The sequence below is a fragment of the Papio anubis genome, unplaced genomic scaffold, assembly GCF_008728515.1.
Source record: "Papio anubis isolate 15944 unplaced genomic scaffold, Panubis1.0 scaffold36, whole genome shotgun sequence".
NCBI classification, from domain to species: Eukaryota; Metazoa; Chordata; class Mammalia; order Primates; family Cercopithecidae; genus Papio; species Papio anubis.
The window spans coordinates 159,166-182,636 of record NW_022163746.1 but is presented as its reverse complement, the minus strand read 5'-3'; the positions used below and the strand labels follow the sequence as shown (position 1 = coordinate 182,636).

The 23,471-nt window shown below is 43.8% G+C and overlaps 1 protein-coding gene across 1 annotated transcript in view; it reads right to left on the bottom strand.

Moving 5' to 3' along the window:
• Positions 1 to 23,471, bottom strand: part of LOC116268521 (talin-2-like) — a 253,145-nt gene that overhangs the window by 77,476 nt on the left and 152,198 nt on the right. The window contains exons 31-39 of the mRNA XM_031662038.1: positions 18,986 to 19,079; positions 16,916 to 17,005; positions 14,927 to 15,049; positions 13,437 to 13,580; positions 11,669 to 11,830; positions 5,559 to 5,699; positions 4,927 to 5,108; positions 3,704 to 3,836; positions 1,002 to 1,103 (exon numbers count right to left, since the gene is read on the bottom strand). Coding sequence (XP_031517898.1) covers positions 1,002 to 1,103; positions 3,704 to 3,836; positions 4,927 to 5,108; positions 5,559 to 5,699; positions 11,669 to 11,830; positions 13,437 to 13,580; positions 14,927 to 15,049; positions 16,916 to 17,005; positions 18,986 to 19,079 — 1,171 coding nt within the window. The remainder of the gene's footprint in view (positions 1 to 1,001; positions 1,104 to 3,703; positions 3,837 to 4,926; positions 5,109 to 5,558; positions 5,700 to 11,668; positions 11,831 to 13,436; positions 13,581 to 14,926; positions 15,050 to 16,915; positions 17,006 to 18,985; positions 19,080 to 23,471) is intronic.

Genomic DNA, 23,471 nt, shown 5'->3' with positions numbered 1-23,471 from the left:
AGCCTGGGCAACAAGAGCAAAGCTCCGTCTCAGAAGAGGAGAGGGGAGGGGAGGAGAGAAAAAGAGAGGAGAAGAGAAGAGAGGAGAAGAAAAGAGAGGAGAAGAGAAGAAAAAGAAATGAAATATGCCACATTTAAAAAGGCAAACAGACACTGGCCTTTGAGATTTCAAATCTTAAAAATCCCTCCTTGGAACCCGTGGGAAGGTGAGTGGGCCCTTAAGCTATTCTGTAATTTGAAAAAGCAATGAATATTGATTTTCTAAAGTCGATACTTGCCAAGAAGATTTTAGTTACTATATTTCTTCCTATGTACCTCTATACTGACGGCCGCACTAGGAAACCCAAGGTGGTTAAAAATCCAATTTCTGGCCTCTCCCTATTGAGGCACAGGTTGCACAACAAGCCAACTGTCCTTGAAGAATTTGCAAAATGAACCCCAACCAGGCAAAACGTCATTTGGCTCTTAAGACAATGTGGGTACGAACCGCCAGCCGAATGGCTCCCCTGGAGTGGACACCTAGGGAGTGTTTGGTCATCCAGAGAGGTCTGCTTTGCCTCATTATGTCAAAGAGTAGACACTATGTTAGAAACCACAAAAGAATAATGTACCCTTAAACACACCAGAATGGGGCTGGCCGGCCAGCCAGCCAGAGGTGGCAGACTCCAGGCTGGGAGTGCCTGCTTCAGTCTCTGGCTTCTTTCAGCAAAGACCAATTGCAACGGACGACTGTAAATGCCACATTACGTCTCTGGCCACAACCAGAAAAACCGTACTGAAGTTTTCTTCTGAACTCTAGGTAAAAATAGAGCCTGAACTGATCATTTCTGGAGAGGATGCCAGCGAGAGGTTCAGTGTTATTTTCTGCAGCTTAAACCAGCATTGGACTCAGGCACAATACCTGCACCACAGGCTTTTGGGAATGATAACAGTAAAGTCAGTAAAATCCTCTCTCCTGTGATCACACGCACACCCTCACAGGATCCCCTCGGTGTGCATTACCTTATGTCCCAGCTGAGCTGCTTCTCCCCGAGCCGCTGTGGCGATGGGATCAATAAGGTGCCCGATTTCCTGGACCACCGAAGTCAGCTGCTCCTGCAGGGCCTGATAAGGAGAGAAGCGTCAAGTTCATCCCATAACAGCTCCCCACAGAGCTGCACTGATTCAAAAAGGCCCCTCTGAAAAATGAGTGAGGCCATACAAAGCAGACACCAAAATGCCTGAGTGTGTGCCATCAAGCCACTGCGCCCTGCCCTGACCTTCTCAGTGATGACTCCTCCAGAGAGAGAGAGAAGAAGCAGGCCTGAGACACACTTTTGCAACTGGCTTCTTGCTCCTGTCAACCCTGACAACTGACGCTACTGGTATCTTTACTTTAGGTTCCTTGATGTAATTAGCAGACATGCGGAACAGTCATGGCTTTCCAAAACGACAACTTCTTCCAAATGCAGGGAGATAATGGAGGGGTCTGAGGGAACATCCGGGTCGCTGTATTCTCAGAACTAAGAACCCCTTAAGGAGGGAGAGTGACATAAAAATGAGATTAGCTCCTTGAAAGCAGGACTACTTCCCAAACAGTGCACTGTGAAAATGCTCAGTCCACTGTGTTTGGTGGTGCATATGCAAATATTAAAAACGGTGCCCTCAGGGCCTTTCTTCTCAGACTTGAGAGATGGTTTAATCTCTCCACCCCCAAAGAATTGAATCATGCTCTAAAGAGACAGCAAGATATCTAGATGATTCTGAGAGTGTGGGGGATGGGAGATTCAAAGGTGGAGATTCTCAGCCAGTGGCAGGAAAGATCAGATCCCTTTGCAGGACTATTCATAGGAGCTTCACTGATAGATGCAGGATTAATGCATCAGAGCACCGGGCGTTTTAGGTCTGTACACACCAGCATGGAACTGAGTGAACTCCGCCGAAGTGGCGATGTCCTGCTCATCAGAAATGAGACTCTAGCCTTTGCTACTTTCCCACAGAACAATGCTGCCTATGGGCCAGCGGGGATGTGGGCAGAGTGTCCTCAACAAGAGGAGCAGACTAACATGCAAACTGGAAAACAAAACCCCGGAGAAAGAAAAAGAAAAGGAAAAAGAGAAATAGAGACAGATGGGAGCGGGCAAAGAGAAACTTCCAAGACGGCCAAGGGTTTTATTTAGCTAATTACTTATTATCTTCACATTCATAATGTGATTATAGTCAAGAATGCAAGAATATTCCAACAGTGCTGTCTTATTACAGATGGTTTGTTAAATTAAACAGGGTGTATGATTAGGGAGCACATGCAGTTAAAGCGGAAGGGCTCTCTTCCTAGTGAGGGAGTTCAAACAGGAGATGTACTGGCTGGGGGAGGATATGGTGAAAGGATGGGGGATGAGGGGGGCTTCTGGGGTGCTGGTCATCTTCGCTACTTTTTTTTTTTTTTTTTTTTTTAAGATGGAATCTTGCTCTGTCACCCAGGCTTAAGGGTGGTAGTGCAATCTCGGCTCACTCACTGCAACCTTGCCTCTCAGGTTCAAGTGATTCTCCTGCCTCAGCCTCCCAAGTAGCTGGGATTACAGGTGACTGCCACTGCGCCTGGCTAATTCTTCTACTTTTAGTAGAGATGGGGTTTCACCATGTTGGCCAGGCTGGTCTGGAACTCCTGACCTCAAGTGATCCATTCGCCTCAGCGTCCCAAAGTGCTAGGATTACAGGTGTGAGCCACAGTGCCTGGCCTCATCTTTGCTTCTTGATCTGGGTGCTGGTTGAAAGGCCTGTTCAGTTGGTGATAATTTATCAAGTGGTACACTTACTTGTACTTGTCTGCATGCATATACATACGGACATTAATAACAGATTCAAAAGAATAATTCTAGCATCCCACACAGTTTGAGAAAATTTACTCTTTCTTTTTTTGGAAATAGGAGGGTGAAGGTGGAGCAAAATAGACAGCTCTATTAATAAAAATGAGCAATACTAACTCTGGGCCGAAAGCTGATTGTTAATGAATTCAGTGGCAGGAAGATAAACATCAATAAACAGACCATCCATATTTATTAAGCACCTTCTGCATGTCAAGCACTGTGCTTTCAGTAGAGATAGAAGTAAAAGTCAGGAACCTTTGGACAGGTAACAGAAAAAAACCCAAAGGGAAAAAGTAGGAAAATTCCATTCTAAACTTTGGAAAAACAAGCAAGAGAGGGCAAAGTGGCTTTAAATTAATAATAGGATGCCAAAGTCCTCAAATGCTAGATATTGAATAACTTAAGGCAGAATCCTTGATCTCTGAACAGACCCAATGCATTAGTTTAATGCTGAATTTGCCAACTAACTAAAAAGCACACTGATGAAATATGACAACAGAGAATTATTCACTATTTACATACCTAGGTCCACTCTACTGATGTGTTAAAACAAACACGGTACCCACCTAACCCCTAAATTACCTTGATATTGATATTTTCCCTCCCAATTTCAGCCACAATTCAACTTTCCATCCCAGTACATGTATTCCTTCCCCTAAGTCACCCTTCTCTACTTGGCATCCGCCCTACCCTCTCCAAAAAGTTCCCAGCTTGGCTCCACAGAGAATGGCTGTCTAATGATGAAACTCCAGGAACAGAAACATTTTGGACCCACAACCTCTACCCCTCCAAGTCTGATGCTGAGATTTTTCAACATATCTAGAGGCTGCTAAGCAGGCCCCCAGATTCCCAGCTTACCTCCACAGAGATGTCGTCCCTTGTGGCCAGGCTCTGGCTGACAGCAGCCAGCGAGGCCTGCTCGATGTCCCGGATGCACCGGTTGATGCCATCGATGGAGTAATCACACTCCCTCTGTCCAGGGGCCTTGTCCCTGGAAGGAACAGTGCAAGTTGGACACAAGCTCCATGGGGCTCAAGTCCCACAGCCTGCTCCAGCACTGGTGGGCCAGGATCCCTGTCCACTTCCTCCCTGACTCAGTCACCTCCTTTCAGGAGGAATCCCTGACCCTTGGTTGGCAATGTCTCACTGCACAGCCCATGCATTCCTTAATTTAACACTTCAGATAACTCTACTTATTTCTGGTGGAAAGAATATGGTCCTGCCCTCCACCTTAGGCTGATAACAGGCAACTGCAATGGGAGCAATTTGGACTTGGATTCTCTATTCACTGGCTTAAGCACAGGACTCTTATTAAAAAAAAAAGTCAGCACTATTTCCAGTGCAAACGTATTATGCTTTCTACATTGCATACGAGTCACAAAGTCCTGGGCTATAGTAGGAATTAAAACATGTAGTGAATTTTTCTTTGCAAGCCATTAAGAAATAAAGTTAACTGTGGTTTTGAGCTTCAAAAGCAACTAGGAAGCAAAATATAATTAAGGAAGATGAATTTCATGCTGTGAGGTATTAACTGGCTAACTTCAGAAATGTTATGTCTATTTGAGGATGTCTTTTTAGGCTCCCACTATCACCAAGGAGGTCAGAGATGCTCAGAGTTACTGCAGGCCCTAGAATATTCTTTGTCTTATTAGCAAACTAACTGCAACCCCGAATCCTGCTAAATAACAATGGTGCTCAATGCCTAAACTCCTAGATACAGACAATGTGGTACAGTGATTAGACAGCCATTGGGCCTTACGGTGACCTTGGGGATATTACCCAAATTTTTCTGCCTAAACTTATTCATCGGTACAATGGAAATAACGACAATGGTACCTTACAAGACTGTTGTGATGTTCAAATAAAGTAATACAGATAAAACACTTGGAGTAGTATTTGGTATATGGTAAGTACTTAAGTTAGCAATTACTATTGTGACCAGTGCTTCTGGCCCCAAAGAGATAAAGAAAACGATGATAATGATCAACAACATCACTATTAAGGATAAAGCCTGGTGGGCTTGTCCTCCTCCTGCCCCACTGAGATGCAGGCTGGCAGCAACCTCCGGATGGGAAACTGACCTGATAGAAGTGATGAGACTCTTGATGGAGTCGGACACTGTATGGGAATGTCCAGCCAGTACAGACCAGGTGGGTGGGTCTTTGGGGTTGATGGCCAGAGAGCGTGCAGTGCGAATGAGGTACGATGAACTCTCCAGCATGGTCTTGGCTGAAACCAGGATTGGTTCCTGTGCCTGGGAACCCTGAGACCAAACGGCAGAGAAATCAAAGTCAGGGTCGAAGATACGAGTGAATGAGGTGGGCCCTGAAAGGTCCTGTTCTTTGCCAAATCACCACTTCGGCCCTTTGAAGGAGACAAAGAGGGCAGGGAGCCATGAAGACTAGATTACCTGGGGTCTGCACGGTGGGGACTTAAACCCATGTTTGCCCCTTAACTAGCATTTTTGAGCGTGACACATTCCCAAGAATCGCCCCAAACCTAGGCAGTAAGATTGTTCTCTACATATACGTCATCTCTCAAGAGAGGTGGAGTCACTGTGTTTCACTCACTGTGCACATGCCATGGGGGACAAGAGTAGCAGTCGCAGACATATTCACAGAAAGAGCTTTCGGAGTTTTGACTATTAACTCATTCGGTGCCACACAGAGTTAGCCAAAGACCTTAGTGTGATCTTCCTGCACAAACGCCCTACCTCGGAGCTGATCTGGGCGGGAATGCTGACAAACTCAGGGTTCGAGGCAAACGCCGTCAGGTTCTCCACAGCTTCAATCAAGGGTGCGGTGGCCATGCGACACTTACTGCGGTTGTCTTCAGAGAAATCCCCATCCAGGGCCTGATGGGGCAAAACACAGAGATTCTGCCTGATTGAGAAGCACAAGTCATTCCTGAACCACAGGAATCACCTCTGAGTGAAAGAAGGTGGTTCAATGGGAACGCTGAAAATGTTTGGTGACTTCATAACCAATAAATAAGAACTGATTAAAGAGACCCCCGCCATCAAGCAGAGGGGCCCTGTTAGCAGTTGTGAAGAATTAAAGACAAATGGGTAGCTCACAAGACAACGGCCTCCACAGTCAATGTCCCCCTCCCAGGAAACAGAGACACAGATTTAAATAGCAGCCTGCTCTTCAACGCCCCGTGATCCCCTGCACCAGACCATGCAGCGGAACGACTTTCCTCCTCACTTCTGAGACTAGAATCCTTCGGATCTTCGCCTTCATTTTACTCAGATTAAATCTATTCTCTTCCAAACAATAAACATACTTTATTGTATTTTAAAGCAGTACTTTTAACTTTTTCTAAGTTTTACCTGGATGTTCCCTAATGACCGATGCAGGCAAGGTGGGCATAACTGTCATCATTTGGAAATGAACACAGTGGAATCCAATGGGAAGGAATAGACGAGAACTATCCCCAGCCATACAAACAAATCTCAAACATAATATTTAACAAAACAGGCCACCCACAAATGGGTACCTCCTGTACAATTCCATTAGTACCAAGTGCAAACACAGGTGGCCCTCCTAATCTAGGGTGTGAGAAGAGCAGATAAGACCAGAGAAAGCACAAGGAAAGTTTCTGTGTGCCAATAACATTCCGTTTCTTAATCTGGCTAAGTTACCAAGGTGTGTTCCACTGGAGAAAATTCACTGGACTCTACACACAACGTGTTTTCTCTCTATGTATCTTACGCTTCATAATTTAAAAACAATACAAAACAAAACTAACAGCAGGTAACACAATGGCATTGAGTGATCAGGCCTATTGCTGATTTATGGCCTGGATGGATGAGAATCCAGGAATGTGGCCTGTGATCCATGCCAGACTGCCTCACAAAGGGTTAACACTTCGATGAGGTTCCCAGCCCTGGACTCTACCTCCTCAGGATCAAGACTGTTAGAACCTACAGCCTGTGATCCAATGACAGAAACCCTCCCTCCCAGCAAAAGGCTACCCTTGAGAAGGCAGTTATGTTTGCAGAAGAACGCAAATTTCCTTGTTAAATGACCAATGAAACTTTTAACTTAACCCTTATGAGCAACATATAAAGCCAATTTAGACAACTGGGATCAAAAAAACAGGGGCACTGGCATCACCAAGCATAGCAGATCTGAGATGGGAGCATTTCTGTTTTCCAGTAAAGCAAGAGGAGGCAGGCACCGTTGGTTTGAAGGCCATTTCTGAATAACAACTACATTCCAATCAAGCCTTGGCAGCTTGGGACAATAATTACATACCCACAATGTTAATATTTTCAGAGGAATTCCCGCAAGCCTGGCTAATTTATTGTTTTTTGCTAATACAGTGCCTGGCTCGCCTTGGCTCATGCCCTTCCCCCATCAGACAGGCCCTGACCCTACCCTCACCTCTCCAGTTCTGTCATTCTTCCAGGCCCGATGGAAACCCTTGCACACTGGCTACTTCTTGCTCACATTTAAACCTCATTTCTCACTACCACTGACATACTTGGTAAACGTTGATTTATGTTGCCGGCACTGGCCAGGTAGAAGTGGACCACCCTGGCACTCTGATCTTGTTGCACTGTTAATATTGCTCTGAAGTTTGGTAGATCCCTGGAGGTCAGGATTTACCAGACTTCAGGGCAATTTGAGAACACCAGTGCCAGGCAGGGTGGGTGCCCCTCAGCAGGTGCCTGACACAGGTGGACCCAAACATAGGCAAAGGAGTGAAGCAAGCTGATTGCAAGAGTGGACTTTGGAGTGGAAGGAACTCAGGTCCCAGCCCCACCAGTGGATACATGGCTTTCTCCAATCATATCTTTTCAGCTGGGATCACACAACTTCTAGCTTAACAGGAGATGCTCAGCCTTCCCTTGGTGCTGCTCCCCCTTCCTGCTTCTTACCTCTCCACGCTTTTCTCTTCCCCTTTCTGCTCCCACAACCTCTCAGTCTATTGGGAAGAAGGGCAGCCAATCAAGCCACCAACCCTAAGCTGAACTTCTTCAAACTGAAAAGATGACTCTACTCAAGGGAAATCTCAAGGAATTGGTTTTCTAATTGTGTAGCTTTCACAGACAGCACTACTAGAATAAAGACAGGGTTTTTTTTCGTTTGTTTGGGGCTTTTGTTTTGAGCATAGGCCTTAAAATCGTATTAACATATAGCCCACTCCTATTTGCAAGTCAGAGCCTTGAATAACATGACCTAGAATAGCAAGCTACAGCAATCATCTTCCATTCTCAAAAAGGACAAGTTACTTCATCCAAAGAAGGCATCCGGCCTCCGAAAGGATAGTTTGCACAAGTATTATTCCACTCTAAACTCTGCTTCCATTGGGCACAGCAGAGCCACTCAAGTGAACTGAATACTCAAAGCTGTCCAATGGTGAAATTTCAAGCATGAGAGTTTCCGTGTCACAGAACGTCTGACATACCAGCCATAATGATGAAAGGGTAAATTTACTTAGCCATATATCCAGGCCCCACCAGGACAAGAACACTTCCAAACCCGGAGCCTGCTCCAAGTGTTTCCCCTTAGCAAAATACCATGGAGACCTGGAAGAAACAATTTCTGTGAATGCACAAAATCAAAGATTCATGAACTTCGGGGATTAGAGGGGACCCTAAGGACAGTTGAAGCTTAAACCCCCAATTCTCCAGACAATAAAACCAGCACCTGGAAAGTGACACGACTTGACAAGGTCACCTTGCTACTCACTGGCATGCCTCAAACAATGATGCGAGCCTCCTGGCTCCCTTCTCTCCTGCTGACCTTAGACAAAGGCAACAGAACAAGCAGTAAAAAGCCCAAGAGCCTTTTTCCTTTTCCTTTTAAAGAAACCACTTTCCCAATCCAAACATAGGGATGACCAAGAAAGCATACTCACGGCCAAGTCAAATTCGATTAAAGAGAGCTGGATCGGGTGTCTGTGGTACACACTGAAAGTGCTTAACTGCAAAAACCCCGAACTTTAACTCTGCTGTGAGGGGCAAGGCCAAACTTCAACTTCTCAGAAAAACAAATGCTGCTGTTGCATAATTTCTACTTGGCACTCAAATGTGAGTGACTGCACATTTAAAATAACATTCCATTCCACACATCTGATTCAAGACTAGGTAATGAGCTGAATGAAGAGAGAAAGGCAGGCAACAGAGTGCGTGGTGACTCGGAGACACAGCCGCTGTGGTTAGGGGTGTGCATCTTTCTACCATACCCAGCATTTAGAGCCATCCCTGGCAGAAGGCAGAAACACAGAAATGGATTCTCATGCAGCCCTGCTCTGGGATTTTACAGAGTGCCATCAGTAGTGACTGATGCTAATGAGCCACTGTGTGAGGTAATCTGCTCCTGCCCCCTTGTGCTTCTCCTGGTGGCTCCCCTCCCTTCTTCATGACTATAAGGGTGTGGCAGCTGAGATTTAGGCTTGGGCACATCCTCACAGTTAAAAGAAAAAAACAGCACTAAGCAGCACATAAAACTTAAGAGTAATATGCAGCTATGAGGGCAGCTGTCTTAAGCACTTAGGGAATTAAATATTCATTTGTTTTTCTGTTTGAGAGAATACATAACCATTCCTTCAAACAGGAAAATGTTCAGTATATAGTACCATGTGCTACAGTGAAATGACCTTGACCACTTTCCTGTTAGTAAATGAAAAGCAAAGCTCATGGCTTCCAGCAAACCCTGCCACGCGATGGGAATTGAAAAACCAGGCCCATTTCCACACACTGAGGGGCAACATGTTCATTTCTGTTCCTCTTGCATTGCTCCTCGTTCCCGGGGTGCTCCAGGAGACAGAGGCCTTTATCTTTTCCACGTTACAACCCCCCGACATTCCTCCTCTGATGTTCTGTACAGGCCTATCTTTTAGGCCATCACAAGAGCTCATTTGCTGCAGGGAATTGCAAAGGGGGTTTGACACTGTGAGGAGAATCTGAAAAGAACATGAGATCTTAACAGAGATGCTTTATATAGAGATAGGTCAGGATTTAAAACCGAAGAGGAGGCAGACAAGAAAGGGCTCCAGGAATTTCTACAGAATAAAGAGTGTCTTTCCTTTTTTTTACCCCATTGGTCCATCTAAATATAATGTTTTTTAACAACCAGAAAATGATCGATTTTAACTGAGACAAGCTCATTACACAGCAACCAACGATGTCACTACTGTCAACTCTATTGGTCTTTCCACCCTCACCTCCCCAGACTCACATACAAGCCCTGCAAACACAGCAAGGTCTTTCTTCCCAGGCTGGAGAGATGACTTTGTCTCTCCATCCCAAGAGGTGAACAGCACACCAGGGCTGAAAGCAGGGGCTCTGGGGCCTGGGTTTGAATTCTGCCCCACCACTTCCTGGCCGGGTCACCTTGGTAAAGTTACTTAACCTCTTTGTGCCTCAGGTTCCCACCTGTAAAATGGGGTAAGCACAGGGTGGTTGTATGGAGTGAACGAGTAACATACCCAAAGCACCAAATACACGTTTGTAAATGTAAGCTTTATTACTTCCTAATTACTGTGAACTACGATGGTAATTCAGGTAACCTGCCACCAGGATCATGGGGCACCTGGACACTGGCTTTATTCATTTTCAACTGAGCTTACTCTTGCCTTCAAATAGGGAGGGGTTTTTGTTTGCTCATTTCTTAAAAAAGACTGTTTGTTTCAATAGCTAAGAAGCTGCTGACTGGGGTGCGAGCCCCATGTGCTGACTGCCAGCTTCCAGCTGGTGCTGGGCTGGGTGTTCTCTCCTTTTGCCTCTACTTGGTCATCCTGTTGACTAATTTCTGCATACAATTGCACTGGTTTTTTGTAGTCAAAATAAAGTGAGGTGTGCAGTGTCCTATCCTCTGGAGAGAACTGGGAAAACTTCTTCCTCTAGGACTTGTCCCAGCAGTAAAGCCAACCCTCCCATCTGAATGAACACAAAACCCTGAAGTAAAAAGTGTTAACTCCTTCAATGCCTTTCCCTTTAGTGGCGTCCAGGGTTTAACACAGAACTGGTATCCTGCCTCCCATGACAATGCTCCTTTGAAGGCTGGGGCTGTGGAGGGAGCTGGGGAGATGGTGCTGGACCTTCTGCCTGTGGTCTGTTGTCCAGGCTGTGGCTGTGTTCCCACAGGCCAGCTGCCTGCTGCCTGCTTGGTCCTGGCCGAGGGCAGACTGTGTTTGTGGCTTCATCACCCATCTACAAGTACTACGGCCTAGTGATTCCCACTTGCTTCTTGCAAGTGAACCCTGCCTGCCCGCCACATCCCCATATACCTTAATGCAAAGGTGAATTTGCTACAAACACCAGAGGCTCTATTTTGAAAAGTTGATGCTCCACTTAAAAAATTCAAACAGCTATAAACAGAATTAATATCACAGGAACGATGAAAATGTTTTAAGTGATTTTTCCAAAATTTCCCATTCCCTTCTCCTTCTACCCACTCTCTTGGTCCAGATATATCCAGCAACAATGAGAGAGCCCTCTACCAGCCTACCCAAAAACGCCATAAGTAAACATATCGTTTAAGTAAAATCAGAGTATTTGCTACACAAGCATAGCGCTAACAGAGGCCCTATAACCAATCCTTTCCCATCAGAGTTCTGTCCCTAAGCTCCTCATGTACAGAATTTGGGAGGCCTCCCTCCCCACCAGCTAAAAGGTTAGTAGAGGGCAAGGCTGTTGGTTTTTCATGAAGAGTATCTCCATCAGTAAGGGATGCCTCTTCAGTGACATAAACCATAAGACTGAATTAGAAGTTAAGCTTCACTAGACAAGGAGAGGAGTGGAGCTTAAATCTTGTTCCCCTTCCCGCTCCGGAACAGGAGTTGAATAAGGCCTATAATCCAGCTACCTACCTTGATGGTCTTCACCAGGTTGGCAGTGCTGTTGGCGACTTCCTTGGCTGACTGGACAAAGTGCCTCTTGGCTACTGGGTTGGCCGTCTTGGATGAGGCGATGCGGCAGGCATTGCACAAGGCTGATGTGTGCTTGGCAACAATGGTGGCAGCTGACAGGACCTACAAAGCATGGAGCTAGGTTGGGGGTACCCCATGCTACAGTGCAGAGGGGTCCACCCTGGTCCTTGGCCCTGGGTTCCTGTTCAACTCACATGTTCAGAGCCTATGTAATTACAAGCATGTCTAGTTCTGCCACCCTCAAAGTCACTCCAAGAAAGAGGAGGGCAAGAAATGTTAAGCAAAGATAATAAAGAAAGAACAAGAAAAAAGGAGGTGCTGACATAGTGGTGGGATAGGCTGAGCCCCACGTAGTCTTAAAGGAGATGTAATCAGTTAGCCTTTGGAATCCCACATAGGAGGTCCAGGGTGTAGAATCTAGACCAAGGTTTACACATACACAATTTTAAGTTTTCTAGTAGTCACCTTAAAGTAAGTAGAGAAACAAGAGAAATTAATGAAATAATTTCTTCTATTTAACTTGGTATATCCAAAAATTTCATCATATAATCAATTTAAAAATATTACTGAGATTTTATCATCTTTTTTCATACCAAGTCTTTGAAATTCAGGGTGTACTGCATATTCACAACCCATCGCAATTCAGACTAGTTCCATTTCAGGTGCTTAACAGCCACATGTAGCCAGTGGCCATCAGACTGTAGAGCCCAGATCCAGATGAGAAAAATACATATCAAGGTGCAACAGCTCCCTTCTCATCCATGGGAGAGCTGCTGACATCTACTGAGGTGTCTGGCTCAGGAAGTTCCACAGGCTCCACCCCGCCAGCCTCAACTCATTTGCTCTCCTGAATCCACCTGTTCTGCTTTGCTGAGGCTGGTAACACCCCTTTGGCCTTGCTGGATGGGTAAGGACTCCCAGACACACCAGCTCTCGGGGCTGCTTTAGGTCCACATGGTCCTTGTGTTTCCTTCTTTGTTCAGGTCCTTCTCCCGCCTCAAGAATGTGGGCCCCAGGTTGATGGTGGACATGTCACTAACAAGACTGCCTCTGCCACCCCCATTCCAGCCACTTCTCCTTCCTTTCGGTACACACTGTTTTAATAAGTGACCGGTACCCTATGCCACTCAGGTATGAGACATGTTATGGAATGTCACACACACTGGCTCTTCATCAAATGGCACTCTAGCTTCTTTCTGTGCTGCAGATTCTACCCAACTTTGAGGCCCGGTTCAGTGCCGTCCCTTCTGGGAAGTGAGCCCCGACAGCCCCCTTGGAGAATTAATCACACCTTCCTTTGCACATCCCTGGCACTGTCATCATGCATGGCATTTTCCAAACTTTGCCCAACACACTAAGAGCCAAGGGGTAGAAAATGGAGCCCTGCACACACTGACCCCTTACAGCTAAGCACAGAACAAGCCCTCAATGCATGTCCCCTGAAACGAAGACTCCTTGTGAATCTCACTGTGATTACTTCACTCCTTTTGCCTTCTGGCACCCCATTTCAAGGTACTTACAAATTTCCAGATCCATCATATTTTGCAATATTTGTCCCCACCCAAGTCATTATCTACAGTGCTGGCATTTAGCTACCTTTGCAAGCTCTGAAAGAACAAGATTCTTTACTAATTTCTCATAGCCTCCCACAACCTACCTAGAGGAGCTGCTTAAGGGCTTGAAATCTTACATCCTCCCCAACAGTTACCTGTGATGGGCTGCTGCCAGGGTCCACCAAGTTCTGGCATGCCATCTGGATGGCCTGGTTAGCCCTGGCAAACTGGATGGGGTCCACTAGGCCCTGGTGGCCTGCCTGGCTGTTTGGATCAGAGATGCCAACCAAGTATGCAGCCTAGAAAGGGAAGAGAAAAACCACAGCTCAGGCTCTATGCTCCCACGTGAGCCTGTTGGGGATGATGGTCCACACTATATATGCTGCTGTCACACTCAGGCACTGCTTAGTTCAAACTGGTCAAGGTCATCTCATCCCACTCACCAATAAGGGTGTAGTAATGAACAGGCTTATGCCAGCTTGACATGCCAGCAGGAGTTTATCACAAGCTCATGGAACAAAGTCTCCTTGTTCTTAGGAGAGAGCCTCAAGAAATTCTTCTTTGGGGGCATGGATAAGGATGGACACAGCCCTGACTACTCTGGCAGCTGTCTTGTGATCACGAGGCTGCCCAGCCTCCGAATGAAGCTGACTCTTTGGCTGGCAGACAGGAGAGGCAGAAAACAGTGGGTGCATGCAGACCAATGGCGTGGAGCTGCTGGGTCAGCCAACTTTGGAGCCTGCCCTGTCCTAGGGTTCCTCATCTCATAGCTTACCAAAGCATGTCCTTATTGCTTAGGTCAGTATTTTCAATAGCAGAAGGGATCTTAATTTTGTAATTGAGTAAGATGGCCCAGAAAAAAACAACAACAAAAGAGACAGCATTTGGTTCCCAAGAGGACAAGAGGGCACAAAGGAAGGTCTTCCCTTTGCAATTCCGTTTAGATGTGTCAGCCAAATAAAAGAGAAAAAATGAATCTGTGCACAGGAATTTTATCTTATTTCATTTCCCCTGAGATCTGAGGGGAAGGATGAAGGTAGAGAATTTCATCCCCTAAACTAGTAATGTTTCTCTGTGGTTCAGTAAAATCTTCTAAGTTCAAGGTAATTGTCAAATGATGAACCCGTTAAAGTAGATGCTGACATCTTTGAAGCTTCTGTCATAGGAGGTCAATCATCATTGAAAATACATAGGATAGTCAAAGAAGGGCAAGGAATGTGCCGTATCATTTCTCTGCATGATGGCATCTAATTTTTTTCTCTCTCTGATTCTAAAAACAGCATGATGAAAGAGTTTTGCATTTCTAAAGCCTCAGCAAATTTAAATTATTTAGTGCTTATTTTTCTACCCCAAACAACCCATCTATAATAAAAACTTTTAAAACGATTGAAATGTTGGCCTCTGAACCTATATGCTGGGTCTGTACTGAGTCTCGCCGTGCTCCCCAGCCTGGCCCATGGCTGCTCTGCTCCTGGGGGGTAACTGGCTCATGTTTTGTGTAAATGCCCCAGCCAGCACAGAAGCCACTATCTTTCCCATGGTTTCTGTGGTGGTACTTGGAGAAACAGGTGCAGCTGGAGTTTCCCCGCACCTCCCACAGGGATCTGGCACAGGGCACATGGGTGTATCAGGACCAGCCCCTTACCTGGGCTGCGGCCTCTGTCAGTCCACAGAGAGCCTTGGATGCAATCCCCACACATTCCCCAAAGGCAGGGAGGTCCCCAGTCTTGGCATTCTGTGAAATCCCTGCCATCGATTCACCCAGAACCTGCAAAACAAACGGCCAGCAACATTCTCTATCCAGCATTGCCTCAAACCAAGGGGTAAAGGAGGCTACACTCCAACTTTAACATTCAAGGCAACTGAATTTGGAACATTTGACATTTTCTCCTTTATTTGTATTAAGAAGAGATGGAAGAGAATTACATCATTTCCATTCCACAAAGAGATATGTACAATGAAAGTATAACCCCAAAGTTATCTATATTCCAAGGAGTTACAGTTAATATACACAGACTATATAGTAGAGTCTATAAAAGGCAACTCATAGGTGAACGGTCTAAACTGAGAACTAGTTCCTAGAATATAAAAATCACATCCACTGAGCTGTAGGTGAGGTCATAAACAGAAAGCAGGAGACTCACCCTTCCAGATATCATTTGTCTAGTTACTGACAATAAAATTTAAATAGAGATCTTTGTTAAGTATGTTTCCTGAAAACTATAAGAATTTTGCCTTATTTTGAAAATCGCTGGTATGGTGTGTTCTTTCTTCAGAGATCTTTACAATAACAGCTAAAAGAGATTTTAGTGTTCAGAATCCAATCCAGAGTGGTCACGCATCCTGTACAAGGTCACAGTGAAGGTCACATGGGCAAGTACAGGGTGCACGATGCGAATCTGATGTTCCTTCACTATGTCCCAGGAGGGCTGGTCATATTTTCCTGGGCAACAATGATGGAACTGAAGGATGTCTTACCCTTTGGAGAGACTATGGTATTGCCAGGTCTAGAACCCAAAGCAGAGACCATTTGTCAATAAGCCATCTTGGAAGGGAATAAATTTCCTAAAATTGATTAGATATACAAAATAATCCAGTTTACATAAGGACTTGCCAAAAAAAAAAAAAAAGAAGGTAGAGGGTAGTTTCATGTACACTATTTCTCCCTCCCTCCTAAGCTCACATTCCTCTTTAAGAAGGAACCATTTCTTTAGATCTGAGTGTGTACACATCCTTCCCTTAGACAATCATAATTCCATAAAAGGTACTGGATGAGGATATTCTGGTTTTAGCCTAAATCAAACTGAGTCCTTCTGACACTACCAATACAGATGTTTCCCTGCTAGAATAAAAGTAAACATGTTCCAGCTACAAAGCCAGATTGCAACAACTCGACATCCATTCATCTGATGAAGGTGAAATTTTCACATTCTCAAAAGACATTGGTACGATTACTACAGAGGAGTGTTTCTCAACAGTTTGTTTGTTTTTTCCATTATTGTTCCACTAAGGAGCCATTTAAGTTTTTTTTTCCTAATCAAATACCAAAGAACAAGATTTCGTTGAGTAAGCTTAAGATAGGAGCAGGGTAACAAGCCATTACATTAACTTAAATTTTTTCAACACCTCTCCAACATCCTACCAAAACAAAACAATTTCACCCTCCTTGAGAATGCCATGAATGCATGCCATGAACAGATTGCAAAAGAACACACATGAGGATCCCAAGTCACTGAAGGACTTTCCAAATCAGTTCCAGTGTAGAAAATACACGATTTGACTCACAATAAGACCCAGTTGTGAAAAAAGAGAGGAAAGGGTTCTCAAAGTATGGTTCCTGGACCACAGGGGCAGGACCTGGGAGATAGTCTGAAATGTAGAATCTCAGCTTCATCTCAGATCTACTGAAACAGAAACTTGGGGGTAGGCAATCTGTATTTAACAAGCCCTCCAGGTGATTCTGATGCACCCTCAAGTTTGAGAAGCTCCTGAGCAAAGGGCTCCACAAGGCTTCATGCTACATGCGGCTAGCCCTGCAGACCAGCCACGGGCAGATGCACATAAGGTACGTCTAAACTTCTCCCCACATTGACAAGCAATGCTAACTTCTGACTTATGGTACAGACAGTCTTACCTTGGAGTTTTCCATCACACTCTCAATGCAGTCAAAGTAAGAGAGGTCACTAACAGGTTCATTAGGATTGTCCAACATCCCCTTCACAGTCTACAGAAGAAGAACACAACATAAAAAGCAAGCAAACGTCATACAGCAAGAGAAATGCAACATCAACTACCAACTATCAACTTTCCCTCCATATATAAGTTTCTGGTCATAATCACTTTTACTCAGATTTTTGAGAATTTAGATCATGACATCATGACTTCAGATTTCCTGTTAGCAACACAATGCTCATTATAGGGGAGCGGGTCTCTGGTTAGCTTTGCCAGAGATTAGAATCTCTTGTTTTCAGTTTTAAAGGAGAAGAAACAAGGTAAACACAGAAGGATGGCATTTAAAACAGATTAGAACATTACTATAAGGCAATACATGCATGGTCAATTAGCACAATTTCTCTGCAGGATAATTCTAAGGAGTTTAAATTTCAAAAGGCCATTCATTCATTTCTTCATGACTAGTAAGAACCCTCAGTTTTTCCAATTTTGGAACATTTTAATGGGAAGGCATGAAAGAAGGTAATTCCCCCAAACTGCCCATTGCAATGGTTCATTTGGTTTTAATTTAAACAGTATAGAAAACATTTATTGTTGTTTCGGTCCTCATCAAGGAAATAAATGGGTATAGGGGCCTGGCTCTCTGTCTCTAAGCCACTGAAAACCATGGCTAGCTCAGTCATGGCACTGTAATGACCTCTGATCACCACTTGTAAGGGACTTTTCCTGGGGATGCAGCCATTTATCCTCCTCCCCAGGGAGCGAGAATGTACATTAGGACCCAGCAATCTTTGGGACACAGCCAACAAAAAGACAGTCATTTGAGTTACAAAGGCTGGTTGGGGGCTGGGAGATAAGGAAGGGGAACTGCTGAGCTGTTAAAAATGGGAGGGAAAGAGGGCAGTGTAAGGAATGAGCTCATTTCATTCAAGAACCTCCTCCCACTCCTTGGATAATCAAAACTGTTTTAGTAACAGCAATCCTAAAGTCGTCATATTTTTCAAACAAGGATATCAATAAGGGACGGAGTATTGGCACCTAGGCCAACAGAGCTCATTTAGATCAACAGCCTACATATTTATATTTGCAAATGTGAACAGAGCAGAATAGGGTAGTAATTCAGCCAATGTAAGAAACATTCTCAACTGTTTTCAGAATGCTTCGGTCCTGTGATAACAATCCCCTTCTCACTTCCAGCTGTGCACAATGGCCTAGTGCCAGTACCAGGGCCTCAATCAAATGCTTTAGGAGCTGCAGTGGGTATTCCCACCATGCCAGACCCATGCTGATTTATCCAGAAATGGAAGGTACCTTGGGACAATCAACCCACATCTACTGAGATACCCATCTGGCACCTCAATATAACCTGCATTGGTTAGGACTGCAGGTTAGGACATACAAGTAGGTACACTGATTTTATGTTTACCCACACACACATTCTATGGGGATACATAACTTTTCCATAAATAACATGAGTATGAGTATAAAATGAAAAGTGCCCACACTGTGTTCTGGGCCCTTAGGGGACCCACAGCCACCTTGACTGTGTAAGTAGTATTAGTCCTAGGATTCCTCTTACATATCCCCTATATGGTACAGACACAATATATGGGAAAATCATTTTTACTCAAAAGCACACCTATCCCAGCCTCTAGCTCTCTCCCCATTGTTCCAGAACAATCTCTCCAATATTTTTTAGGTAAAAATTGCTGATCTTCAGCCTACACCCAACATCACAGGCCTCTTCCTGTTTGAAATAAAGAATCCTTTAACAAAATACATCTCCTCCTGCTGGAAAAATGAGAAGCAGGAACGATAATCCCAAGTAAATCTAGTTTATCTTAGTTTCTTTCCACTTGGATTGCAACTTTGGCCTTAACAGCCTCCAAGGAAAGATAAAAGGCAAGGACAGAGAAGAGAAAACTAGCCCTATAGGGAAAGAACAGACACAGACAAAGACAGACAGACACACAGACACAGACACTCCCTCTCTCAAGTCCTCAGCAGCCTTCCCAGGGACCCAGGGACCTACCTCGAGCTCCCGCAGGGCATTATCGCACTCTTTCTGGCCCGGAGCTTGTTGGGTACACAGAGTGATGAGTTGATTGATGCTCTCTGTCACAGAGCTGTGACAGAAACAGAATTTTTTTTTTTTTTTTTTAAGATCAACAGTAATTTCCCCTACAATGCTTTGCAGGCTCACCAGAAATACAATTAATTCACTATTTCGGCTCGGGTCCCCAGGAGAACTCTTCCACAGAGGCTCTATACAACCAAAAATAAACCATACCCAGGGAAGACAGAAAGAGAAACCTTATCTTGCCTCTGATAATTCATTTGCTAGACCTGGAAGGGGTCCTAATACAGTTGACCTTTGAACAACATGGGTTTGCACTGTGCAAATCTGTTTATAGGTGGGTTTTTTTTTTTTTTTTTTTTTCAGTAAAAGTCACACCAGTGTGTCTACCTCTCCTTTCTCCCCTTCCAACTCTTCTACCTCTGCCACCTCTCAGACAGCAAGATGAACCCCTCTTCCTCCACTGCCTACTCAATGTGACAGGGATGAGGATGAAGACCTTTATGATGATCCACTTCCACTTACTGAAAAGCACATTTTCTCCTCCTTATCATTTTGTTAGTAGCTCAACTTATGGCAAGAATACAGTACATAATACATTAACATACAACATATAAACTATATGTTAACTGTTTATGGTATCAGCAAGGCTTCCAGTCAACAGTAGGCTGTTGGTAAAGTTTAGGGAAGCAAAAGCTATACACGAATTTTTGACTGTGCAGGAGTCAGTGCCCCTAACCTTTGCATTGGTCAAGGGTCAACTGTAGTTTTGCTAAGAAAGCTAATACATTCATAAGAAAGAATTTGCAACAAGCAAATAGACCATATTTGCACTATTTAAGACCCTTAATCAGCAGCCCCCAAGGAACAAGACAACCTGAACAATTTGGAATATTTTGTACATTTTTTAACACACAGACATAAAGTGAACTGTGCCTGTGATTTTAAAATTTCTTCCTTCCATTAAATTCTATGTGATTGACTGGTTCCTAAAAGTGACCACAAAATTATTCATTAAAATACCTATTTTCTTTGTTAACATTAACAGAAATAAACTAGGGACTCTTATATGACTTTACTTGTTTCTATTCTTAGAACATAAGAGGTAGCCCAGATTTTTCTACATTGACAAGCACTCTGTCCCTCCTGGGCAGCCCCTGTTTAATTTGTCTGAGCTCATGACATGGATAATTTTGAAAGTCATGGCCATTTGTAGTTAACTTTTTATAAAGTATAAGATATGGGTCATAGTTCTTTTAAAAATTGTTTTGCATATGTAAGCCCAATAGTTCCAGCCCCATTTGTTGAAAAAGACAATCTTTTCCCCATTGATTTGTGTTGCACTGATCTACATGGTCAATGTTTTGTCAATACCACACTGTTTTAATGACTAGCTTTATACTAAGTCTTAAAATTGAAAACCCATGCATTTTATAAATGAAAAATCTGAGATAACTCCCAAAGAGGATGCTACAAATAAGCAGTAGAAGTAAGACGTAAACTCATGCCTTTCTGACTCCAAAACCAAATACATAGTTCTTTTCTGCAGTGTCATAACTGGTCCACACTTCTGGCAGGGCCCCGAATTCTACTCAGTTTCTAACCACTGCAGCTTTGGCAAGTTAAACAAAAATAAAATAGGCACATATTGCTGTTAATCACCAACACTAATATAAAAGATGCCTCATTTTATTAGTTAAATTGGCTTTGCAGCTTCCTACAGAATATCAAATTAGACAGAAAATGATGTTGCCAATGTACAAAAGCAAGCAGCTTAATTATTTGATGAGGAGATACTGCTTTCAATTTTAAATTGAACTAGGGTGATAGGAAAAATTCTAAAATAGTTTTTGTAAGATTGACTCTGGTGATTCATTTATTTGGGGACCACTATTTAATTAAGGTGTCATTGGGAAGCACCGTGCTGTCCATGGTGCAAAGCAAAACAAGAATAAGGAGACAGCCGGACAATCCCCAGTTCCAAGGACTGTGGAGGGGTGTAGTCCTCAATGTGCGCATTTAAAGTACCCCCTGGGGAGAGCAGTACCCTGTTCTCCGTGGTGGTGGCTTTGAGACACACTTCTGAGATAGGGTGGCATATATCAACATCATAATGGCATGATCGTTTGGTGCTATTTCCACATATCACAGAAGCTTTCTGTTTAGCTTAATTCTCTCTGTGTTTCCTGTTTATCTGTGTTTTTAAAAAACCGTGTTACTATATAAAAGTTTCTTCCATTAAAAACTAAGTGTTTATAACTGGTGAATCCAGAGGATATACAGCTGTGGGAAAGCTGCCAGTTTTCCTCATCTCTTAAATTTTTCTGTAGATGTAAAGTTTTTTCAAATAAAAACTTGGGACAAAAACCAACAGACTAAGGGTTTGTGGTTGGGTAATCCACAAAAGTCCCGCCCAGCATCGCGTGTCTAAGTGAGATGCTTGGATAATACTGATCTAAAACTAAGAAGCATTATTTAGCTATCACAAATTCCCATAACTCATTTTACAGTCGGGATTAAACAGCTAAATAAGTGCTAAGTGGTCCAGAGGCAAATGGTTATGTAAATTTGACAATGAAAAATAATATTTATGTTTTAAACTCCAGCAGTTATCTATGAGCAAAGAATATGGAGCAACCCAAATACGCAACAATAAAGGATTAAATAAATATACAGCCCACAACAGAATCCTGGGGACCCATTAAAAGTCATTTCCTAATGTCACAGATGAATATATGTGTTACATGATTAAGGAAAATAAAATTTACAAGAGAGCATAAATAGAATGGGCCTACCGCTCTAAAAATAAACATATATATGCATAGAAAATGATAGAATGACATATATTAAAATGTGAAGCGACTTTATGTTATTTTGAAAGAAAAACTTTCAATAAATCTACCCCCCATTAGAAATTAAATAATTTACATTATCATAAAAAATATGGCCAAAATTAGAAGGGTCTCTGGTCTTTGTAAATCCAAATAGGTCTGAAGTATACTTTGATTTTTTTTTACAATTTTTTTTAATGATCAAAGCTACATAAGTTCATTTTGAAAAATACAAAAAAGCTAAATAACCATAATGCTACCTTCCAGAAACAGTGTTTTCATCTAGGCTTATCTATCTCCTCTCAGTTTCTAAAAAATTGGGATGTACAACTTCAATGGTTAAAAAGGGTTAAGGCAAAAAATTATTTAGTGTTCAGAGATGCTGAATTGATTCAATTGAAGTGTGAGAGCTCTGGCTGGAAGTCTCAAGTAGATACAGAATTGGGGAGGAGTGTGAGAAGAATCAACCGCTTGGTGTTTTTGATGATCTATTTCGCACAAGTCACCCAGTCAGCAGCTTAGAGGGTAAAAAGCAGTAGCAGACACCTCTCTTCCTGCCTCCAGGGAAGAGGCACCTGGGAAAGGAGGAAAGAGCAAATCGAAATTGACCTAGCTGTATTCCCAGGGTCCTGTTATGTCAAGGCACAGATATTAAAAAATAATCTAGGCTGGGCGCGGTGGCTCACGCCTAGAATCCCAGCACTTTTGGAGGCCGACGCGGGTGGATCACTAGGTCAGGAGTTTGAGACCAGCCTGGCCAACATGGTGAAACCCCGTCTCTACTAAAAATACAAAAATTAGAAGCCGGGCGTGCTGGCTCATGCCTGTAATCCCAGCACTTTGGGAGGCCGAGGCAGGTGGATCTTGAGGTCTGGAGTTCAAGACCAGACTGGCCAAGATGGTGAAACCCCATCTCTACTAAAGATACAAAAAATTAGCCGGGCGTGGTGGCAGGTGCCTGTAATCCCAGCTACTCAGGAGACTGAGGCAGGAGAATTGCTTGAACTCGGAGGGCGGAGGTTGCAGTGAGCCAAGATCGCATCACTGCACTCCAGCCTGGGCAACAGAGTAAGACTCCGTCTAAAAAAAAAGAAAATTAGCTGGGCATGGTGGCATGGGCCTGTAATCTCAGCTACTTGAGAGGCTGAGCCAGGAGAATCGCTTGAACCCGGGAGGCGGAGGTTGCAGTGAGTCGAGATTGCGCCACTGCACTCCAGTCTGGGCAATGGAGCGAAATTCCATCTCAAAAATAAATAAATAAATAAAAATATAAACATAATAATAATCATCTAGCTAGGCATGGTGGTTTGTGCCTATAATCCCAGCTACTCTGGAGGTTGTGGTCAGGAGTTCAAGACCAGGCTGAGCAACACGGCAAGACTCCCTCTCTTAAAAAAAAAAAAATTATTTAAAAATAACAAAAATAATCGTTTGTATCTCTCTAGGATGGCAAGGTGTTTGCAATCTAATTGAAAAGGCAAGACAATGAGAAGACAAGGTACAAAGAAGTCAGATGAAAGAAAGCAGTACCAGGGCGGGACACCTGGCAGGGCATGATAGATGGCTGAGCTAGGGAGCAGATAAATGCAGGGACTCACAGGGAGCTAGAA